At 45.1% G+C, this 9,159-nt stretch overlaps 1 protein-coding gene across 1 annotated transcript; it reads left to right on the top strand.

Moving 5' to 3' along the window:
- Positions 1-205: 205 nt before the first annotated feature.
- Positions 206-4,398, top strand: LOC117883562 (cell death-inducing p53-target protein 1-like). The gene is made up of 4 exons (XM_034782945.1): positions 206-281; positions 2,731-2,790; positions 3,300-3,465; positions 4,290-4,398. The coding sequence occupies exons 1-4, from the start codon at positions 206-208 to the stop codon at positions 4,396-4,398; spliced, it is 411 nt and encodes a 136-aa protein (XP_034638836.1).
- Positions 4,399-9,159: the final 4,761 nt, after the last annotated feature.

Raw genomic sequence — 9,159 nt, 5'->3', positions numbered from 1 at the left:
TGGGAGTTTAGTGGAGTTTCTCATATAAAGAAGCTATCATCTTAAGGACACTCTAATCTTTTATCTCAATGCAAGTTCAAAGAGCCAGGACTGTGAATTCTGGGAGCAGGCTTACCACAGAACATCCTTAACTGAGCACTGAGGGCTGACTCTTTCTTGTGGTTGAATTTTCCTTTGTGCTACCATTTCTAGGCAAACTGGAGAGATGCCTTGCGAGAAGAGAGAGGTAATGATTCCTATGACCGTGTTTGAAACTAACTCAGAGCCCTATGCACCAAAAGGTAGGTGGGCTTGGTTGTGGAAGTTTCAGAAAATGTTCTTGATGGTTAATGCTGTAAGTGGACGGCTCCCAATGTGGAATGAACCTAGCTCACAAAAGGCCTAACTCTGCGATGTCCTGAGTGATAGGAAGTGCCCATGCCCATTATATCAAACCCAGGGTCTTCTCTGGATTGTCACACGATGTGCCACTTGACTGACCTTTTCTCAACATCTCCTGCTGCCCAGAGTTCCCTGCCCTAGATTAGCAGTTTTGCTGCTGGATTGTATACCTTGGAATAATATACCCTCAGTGCTGCCTCAGAGAGAAGGCATTCACTCTTGAAGTGCTGTCTTTTCAATGCAATGGCTGTCAGGAGAGGCCAGCATCGAAGGGAATGAGGATTAACTGGAGACCCCCCAGGGGCTTCAGTACTGGGTCCTGGTGTGGCATCTTCCTGACAAACTGTGCACCCATCATAGGAACATAGACATATGGAGTATTATGTATCCCATAGGCCTCTGCACATTGGAGCATAATACATAGGGTCCTGAGTTGGGGCAGGAGCAGAGAAGGCTGGAAGGCCAGACAGGGACATTAATAACAGACATTTTGTGCAGCAAGGTAGCGTACCGTAGATTCACACCCTGTCTTGCTGCACAGTAAGGCCCTGTTTAGGCAAGCCCCAAGTCTCCTGCTCAGCTGGAGGTGTACGTAGAGAGAGTGGTCAGGGAGTTGGATAGATCAGGTTTGGTTTTATTCAGAATACATAGTTTGCTGAAGCTCCCTTCTACTTTTCTGTCCCCTCCATAGCTGGAGCATGCTTCATGCTTTCCTCCAACACATTGTGCTTACCAATGAAGCCAAAAAAGTCCTTTAGCTCACATCCTTATTCTCCTGGTCTAGTTACTGTTATTGCGTAATCAGCATAGGCACAGCTCACTACAGAAGCTATAGCCCCTGTAAGCTCTTTCCACAGCTCAATGACATTCCGCCAATCAGGGACTTGAACTCCCCTTGCACACGAGGGTATGGAGGATTCTGGCAGTAGGTTCAGTGACATTTCCTAGCATCATTCCTATCATCAAAGTGCGGGCCGTCGAGTGGCTGATTCAGCGCTGGGTGGCCACGGAAGGGATGCAGGACACTTATAGGAAAATTGAATCACAACCTTAAACTAGACAGACTTTGCCCCAAATTCTGTGCTGCAGCTGCTTTATGCTACCCCATAAGCAGAGGTTGGCCCTAGAGCTGGCATATCTGGCATCAGTGGGATCATCTCAGTGTGGAGGAACCTTCCAGTGGCATAGAACAACCACGGTGGCTCCTGTCCCGACCCTTGGGGAGTAGCCCAGGACACAGCTGGCCCGGGATCAGGGAAATGTGAAGGTAAGCTTTGAACACCTTTGTATTCCCCATTCTGAACTGGGCTGTCTGCTTCTCAGCTGCAGCCCAGGCGTGGCCATATGTCCTTGTGCTAGATGGAGTTTGAAAACCTTGGGTTCTTTCTACTGCTCCTTCCTTCCCTCTGCCCAGTACTGCTGTTTGGTATTGTGGCAGGCTAGTTCCAGGAAGGCTAATGCTTGTTGGCCAGTGTAGGACCTTGCTCCTGAGCAGGACCAGTGTAGTCAGTGGGCTGACTAGGGATCAGAGAGCCACAAGGTATGACAGACTATGCCTGTGGACCTACACACCTTACCTGTTGGAAGTGATGGAAACAAGAAGTAACACAGGGACAGTAACCGCCCCTTGTTGCACTAGTCGTAGGAAGGCTGGCCAGTATTTGGTCCAATAAATCATCAGTTCAACTGGGCGAGCAAACCTACAGGTGGACAGTCCAACTGATTTGTACTCTTGTATGGTTTTGAGTGGTAGGTCTGCTGAGGTCGAGTTCTCCTCAAACAGGGGATGATTTGGTCATGACCTACAAGTACTTACCTGCAGGAGAGATTTCCGATAGTAGGCGACTCTTTAAAAGCACAACGAGGTCCAATGGTTGAAAACTGAAGCGAGACAAATTCAGACTAGGAATGAGGCACACACTTTTTAAGCAGTACAGATGATTAACCCCTGGAACAACTTAGCTAGGGATATGGTGGATTTTCCATCACTTGAAAGGCATCCAGTTGTGATTTAAAGACTTCTAAAAGCTAGGCTATAGCTAAAACAGAAGTGATAGTGAAATTACTGGGGGAGGTTCTCTGGCTTATACTCTGCTGCCAGGAGGTCAGACTAGATACAATGGTCCCTTCTGATCTTACAATCTATTAATCAAACTGGCCCCGGGTGGCTTCACTCAGGTTGTAATTGGTTCAATATCTTGCATTACATTCTAGCCATGATAGGACTATTGTGAGCTACAGTACAGCGACACCTCTTCAAGCAGCTACTGTTCAAGATTCCAAATAGGTGTCTAGGAGGAAGAGGCTTGTGCACCATTGTATGGTTTTATTCCATTTTTCTTATTACAGAGGATTGTTGTTGCCCTTCTGCCCCGCCATATTCATGCCACGAATCATCAACCCCTGCTGGTAAGTACTGGGAATGCTTGTTCCTGAAGGTGCCCAGAGCTCTGGCATATGAACCCAGGCCTTCAGAACAACTCCTGTAGATTTTACAATGGGAGAGGGGGACTTTGATCCACATGGGTCTAGGAGGAGAAGAACTCATCCCCTAAAAGTTACAGGGAAACTCACATAACTCTGTCCCCGTCACTCCTTTTCCACACAAGCCACTCCCATGAGCAAACCCCACTCTGGATGCATGGATTCACACCTCTCCATGTGTCACTCTGAACAAAAAGATGCCAAGCAAACTTCAGTCAGTTTGGACTCAAACAAGGTTAAACCTTTGAGTTTAATAGATTTTGAACAAAACAGGCAGATGAGATGGACTCAAACAAGGTTAAACCTTTCAGTTTAATAGATTTTGAACAGAACAGGCTTATTCATATGCAGCTACAGAAATGAATGGGGGGAAGTGGCAAGGGAAGACATCAGTGAAGCATAATGGTTCTGTTCTGATTCTCATTTCTTCCTAGAAACAATCTATGTGGTGTCTCAGCCTCCAATCATTGTAGCAGGAATCTTTACAAGCAAGCCAGCAGGAACAATATGTCCAAGCTGTCGCCAACCCATTACCACAGAGATTGTCTACAGAATGGGTAGACTGGCTTTCCTCCTAAGCGCCGCCATGTGTTGTATGGGGTGAGCATTGAGTTTATTTTGGAGATTCTTTATAGCACAATGTTTAAAAGGTTATTTCCAACCCAATATATAGTTATAGCAGGGGCTTAGCTGCTAATGCCTGCATAGTTAAGTCCCTCTCTTCCTAGATTGGTACGGACTCCCCAGTGACCAAACAGTGTGAGTGCAGTCCCATATACACTGTATGATCTTATTAGGATGTACTCAGTGTGGTTGTGTGGGAAGCAAGTCATAGCTGAATTTAAATTATGTCATTAACTCCTCATTAGCCAAACAAACAGAATTCATACAGCCCTGTTCATCTTCCTGCCAACATTTCTGAACCACATAATATCTCAGCATGTTCTCATGCAGCTCCCAGAATAGTGGGTAATATCTCCAAGCTTGCTTGAGGTCACCTGATAACCCCTGTGAGCATCTAAGCAAGGGCCATGTAACCTCTACCCCAACAGTAAACACTGCACCCACTTTAAGCCTCTTTCATGTTGAGCTGTTCCCATTATCACAGGCCAGGCCAGCCTGCGTCATGCCAACTAGATTATCTCCTGGTGGAATGCTTCAAAACCACATTCTCTCAGGAGCATTCCTCACACTAGCTACAGAATATTCTCTCTGCAAAGTGTTTTACATCCATACCACTGAGACAAAAATGCTCTTTGTACCAATAGAAGAGCCAAGATAGAAGTGCATGATGAAGCTATCAAAACTGAAACGCTCATGCTGAAAGTAGAGAGTGATCTGAAGTCAGCAGCAAGATGAGAAATAAGCCCTAACATGTTGGTTAACACCTTTATGTACATTTCTTATATCCCATTCTGCTCTAGGTGCAATATGGGATGCTGCCTTATCCCTCTCTTCATGAAAAGGTTCAAGGACGTAGACCATTATTGCCCATGCTGCCGGTTTCATATCTACAGATACAATAGGCTATAGAAAGCCAAGCCAACCCACGCCACGGAGACTTTCAAGGCCAATTCACTTTGTTTTGCTATTGATGTAAGAACTCATAAATGAATCTCTTTCTGTGAAATATGCAAAGGTAGGCCCCAATCCTGCAATGAATTCCTCAGAGATCTCAGCATCAGGACATTAGATTGTTGCACTGAGTTTTGAAAACACCTTTAGAAATAGTTTCATGTCAATGTGCCACACAAGTTTTATTTCGTCTCTTGGATATTGTTACCTTCAGCTGTGATCTGACTGGTGCATAATTATTTTGGTGCTATTGTACCTATTTTTAAATCCCCAGATGGAACATGGATGGGATGTAATCTCTCCCATCCTCGCTCATGCTTCTAAACCCTCCACTTATTAGAAAGTTTAGAAATACACATTTTAGATCAGAGTTTAATCTCTGACCCATCAAGACCTATTGGCCTCTGTTTTTGTTAGACCTAAAGCTTGGGTCAACCTAGCTACATCACTCACAGCTGTGAAAAACTTCCTGTGCTGCGTGACGTAGTTAACTACGTCCAAAGAAGAGGTGGATTAACTAAGCAACAGAAAACCTCCTTCCATCGCTGTAGGAAATATCTACACTACAGCAGCACAGCTGCAGCATCAGAGCCACTGTATTGTTGACATAGTCTTGATCTAAGCTCTTTGGGGCAAGAAATGTCTTGTGTTTGTACAACACCCAGCACTAGGATACCCCCTGTCTGGGCTGGGCATTCTGGGTTGTACTGTACTGTAACTGTGTATTATTCATGTGAGCAATTATGAAACTGAAGTTTATTATTTATGGGGCAGAAATAAACCTTCTATTTGTTTAACAATTCCAGCAGCATTTCCCTTTTCTCTCGTTTTCTGTGATCTACATTGTGTCCCAGGCAGACTGACACTGTCTGCCATCTTGTTTACACTACAGAATCACCCCAAAACCAGTGGGGAGGGGGGAGAAATCATATGTATCGGTAACAAACGGACAAAAAGTATTAACTGTCCCTTTAAAAACTTCCCCTCAACACCTTACTCTTCCCATTCTAAGCTACCTCCACCAGACAAAGCTACACCTCCCAATGAAGATTGACCCCCATTAACTATTTATTATGCCTCTTTTGCACACTTTATAAGGTAAAGAAGGGCCGATTTACCATCCCACCATGCTCCTAATTTCACGATGTGAAGAATTGTTAAAGGCAGCAGATTTAAAGCCAATATAAAGGAAATACGCCACATAAGCAGAACTGAGCCTGTCCCCCCTTTCCACACAACAGCTCCTTCAAGGCCCCTGAATTTAACCTTAGTGTATCGATGACATTGATTGTCAGTGATTGCTGAAAGCTATCCGCTATGTTGTAGCTATTACCTTGCCTGGTTTTTCCTTGTGTGTGATTAGCCCTTTATCAGATTTGTTTCAGACTCTAGTTATATTAACATTTACCCTGCAGCCCCCATCAGTGAAGGTCACTTGCTTTGTAAATTCAAACACTGAGGATGCTTATGGTACAACTATTTGCACTGACTGCATAAAGGGACCACACAGCCTCGGCTGTCCAGCAGCAGCAAATGTTTCTTATCTAAAGAGGTAAACTTTAAGGAGGAGGAGATTTTATTTTTCAGACCTTTAACATTAAAACATTAAAATGTTTCTATGCTACAGGGTCAGCTGCCTCTGAAGTGCCCCCTTGTGGCCTGGCATGGCTCTGTGGCCCCCTGGTTCATCTTTCTCTTCACTCAGGCCCATCAGTAACTCCACAAGGGCTTGCATCTAATAGCAATGCCCCGATGACATCTGGTTTATTAACATAAAATAACTCAGAATACAGTCTCCTCTGCCCCAGTCTCACAGTGGGCACAGCCCCTCCTCCCTCTGTCTTCAAGTTCCCAAGGTGAGCATAGCTTTTCAGTGCTTCCCAGGCTCTGCTCAGTCTCTGCCCTCAGGATACCTGAGCTCCTTTAGAGTAGCAGTTGTGTTAGTCTGTATCCGCAAAAAGAACAGGAGTACTTGTGGCACCTTAGAGACTAACAAATTTATTAGAGCATAAGCTTTTTGAGTGCCTTTAAACACTCCTGTCTCTCTTCTGAGCAGCCACTCTCAGGCCTGCGTACCTGAAGTCATCTCCTGCTCTTTCACTCTGCAGAAACTCCTAGGCATCTCTACCTGCAGTTTTTCCACATACTCACAGGCCCCAACCCCTCCCTCTGGCCAAGGATCTCCTGCAGGAACCTCTTGCACTCTGCAGCCTCTGCGACAGCTTCCTCTCCCCATTTGCCCTCTCTTTATAGTGATCGGCTGTCCTCTATCATGCCCCATTGGGAGGGTGTTAATGAGGAACAGGTGGGCTGGACCAGTTTCCTCCTAAAAGTGCCAGTCCACCCCATGACAACTACAGAATCATTACAATTGGTAGACATGTGGAGAATGGGCACCTCCAATGGCCCTTTGCTTGTCTTCTCCACAACAGAGGGGGTCAAACTCTGTCAGCTACAGTCTCTTAGGAGTCTCCTTCTTGCATGCAGTTTGGGCTGGCTGCTCTGAAAGAATCCCTTTAGCTACTCAGCATGTGTTTCAGCACATCCCACTTAGCTAGTTCAGTTGGTTTGACTGAGTAGCTAAAACAATGTAAGCTGTATCTTTTGCTAAGTGCCCAAGCAGTATATTACACCCGATTGCATAAACAAGGCTAATATGATTTCATAAATGTTTTGGTTGTTCTTAAATCCTGCAGATCTGTAAACTTCCCAGATTTGCTTTAGCAGAAATGTACAAACTCTAATAATTATTAGAATTACCGTGGTGGCCAGAGGCCTCAACAGCAATCAGGGCTGCATTGTGCAAGGTGCTGTATAAACACACTAGAACAGTCCTCCCCTCAAAACCCCTCTTTGCTAAACAGACAAGAGACACAAAGGAAGGATTATCCCCATTGCACAGAGGGGAAACTGAGGCAGAAAGAGACTAAGTGACTTCTCCAAGGTCACACAGGCAGCCAGTCCTAAAGCCAGGAATAGAATCCACGTGTCAAGTTCCAGTCCAGTAAACTGCATAAAATGTCACTAGATTAAAGTAAACAGAACACCAGCCAAGGGACCACCTCTGGTTTGCTGCCAGAGCCAAAAAAATAGTGCTGTGACATTGAGCAGGCAGGCGCCTCCGAGTGATGTCTACAGGTTTAACGTAGTACAGGCATCTTGCTGCATTCGAGTCCTCCCAGGCTAGCAGAGCTGCCCATTCAGTTGCCTGCAGGCAGTTAGTGGGTGCCCAGTGAAGTCATAATGAGCACTTAGCATTTGTTCAGCAAATTGAACGTGTAAGTAAATGTCAACATCTCTTGGAGGCAGGCAGGCAGGCAGGCAGGCAGAATTAGCCACATGTTACTAATTGGGAAACTGGCAATGGTGAGTTAATCTATCCATGAGTGGGCAGGTATTAGGAATGTAGATGGGCCAAGAAGCTTAGTTCAGAACAAGAACTTCATGGTTTTGATTCTGGCTCAGTTCTAGCAGATACCCTGATTTGGGAAGTGCTAGAAGGTCTCTCAACCATTTAAAGTTCCTTTTGAATTAAGTACCTGCCTACAATTCACTTCTGGTATAGAATCAGACTCCAGGCTGAGAGCTATGTGCTAGAGAGGCAGTGTGGGTAGTGAACTGGACTGGGACTCAGGAGAGCTGGGGTCTAATCTTGGCTCTGCCACTGATCTGCTGTGTGAGCTCAGGCAAGACATGTCCCCATCTGTGCCTCAGTTTACCCATCTGTAAAATGGGGATAGTAACATTGACCTCCTTTGTAAAGCACTTTGAGATCTACTGATGCAAAAGTGTTATGTAAGAGCTGGGTGTTATTACAGACTGGGGGCGGAGAGAGGAACTAGCTCCCTGAAAGACCTGACACATAGAGTAACTTTCCTCCCTCTACTCTTCTGCACATCTCTCTGCCTCAGAAATACTTGGGGAACATAAGAATGGCCATACTGAGTCAGACCAAAGGTCCATCTAGCCCAGTATCCTGTCTTCCAACAGTGGCCAATGCCAGGGCCCCAGAGGGAATTAAGAGAACAGGTAATCATCAGGTGACCCATCCCCTTTTGTCCATTCCCAGCTTCTGGCAAACAGAGGCTAGGGACATCATCCCTGCCCATCCTGGCTAATAGCCATTAATGGAGCTATCCTCCATGAACTTATCTAGTTCTGTTTTGAACCCTGTTATAGACTTGGCCTTTACAAAATCCTCTGGCAAAGAGTTCCATGGGTTGACTGTGTATTGTTTGAAGAAATACTTCCTTTTGTTTGTTTTAAACCTGCTGCCTATTAATTTCATTTGGTGACCCCCAGTTCTTTTGTTTCGACCCCTAAACACAAAGGCTAGAGGTCACTAAATGAAATTAATAGGCAGCAGGTTTATTAAAAATATTCCAACCTGATTTTCATTCCCTGTTGAAGCTTCCACTACCATACATAAACACTCGAGAACCACCAGCTGCTCTCCCCCTCAGCTAGCTGGCTTTCATGAACACTCTCAGAGAATTATAGGAAGGTGTAATTCTGAATGTAATTTTTCTGTAATTTTTAAATTGTTTCTAAATGTGTTTTTAACTGTAAGTGCCAACTCCTTACTCAAGCACTTTCCCCCACATCTGACTACTAATGATTTTACATCGGAATGTGCTGAAAACATTTGCCCAAGAGGCTTGCAGGCAAGGCAATGAAAACGTCCTCTACAACTTGTGCTCTTTCCACCCCCATAAGCTA

The sequence above is a fragment of the Trachemys scripta genome, chromosome 10 (genome assembly GCF_013100865.1).
Source record: "Trachemys scripta elegans isolate TJP31775 chromosome 10, CAS_Tse_1.0, whole genome shotgun sequence".
Classification (NCBI taxonomy): domain Eukaryota; kingdom Metazoa; phylum Chordata; order Testudines; family Emydidae; genus Trachemys; species Trachemys scripta.
The sequence above is the reverse complement of the archived record's forward strand: the minus strand, read 5'-3'. Positions and strand labels throughout refer to the sequence as shown.

What these genes read in the sequence shown, in the direction of transcription:
- LOC117883562 (XM_034782945.1), top strand. Translation starts at nt 206, where the DNA reads ATGCCTTGCGAGAAGAGAGAGGTAATGATTCCTATGACCGTGTTTGAA. An exon ending in CGAATCATCAACCCCTGCTG is followed by an intron (nt 2,791 to 3,299) that starts GTAAGTACTGGG and finishes ATTTCTTCCTAG; the next exon opens with AAACAATCTATGTGGTGTCT. An exon ending in GCCGCCATGTGTTGTATGGG is followed by an intron (nt 3,466 to 4,289) that starts GTGAGCATTGAG and finishes ATTCTGCTCTAG; the next exon opens with GTGCAATATGGGATGCTGCC.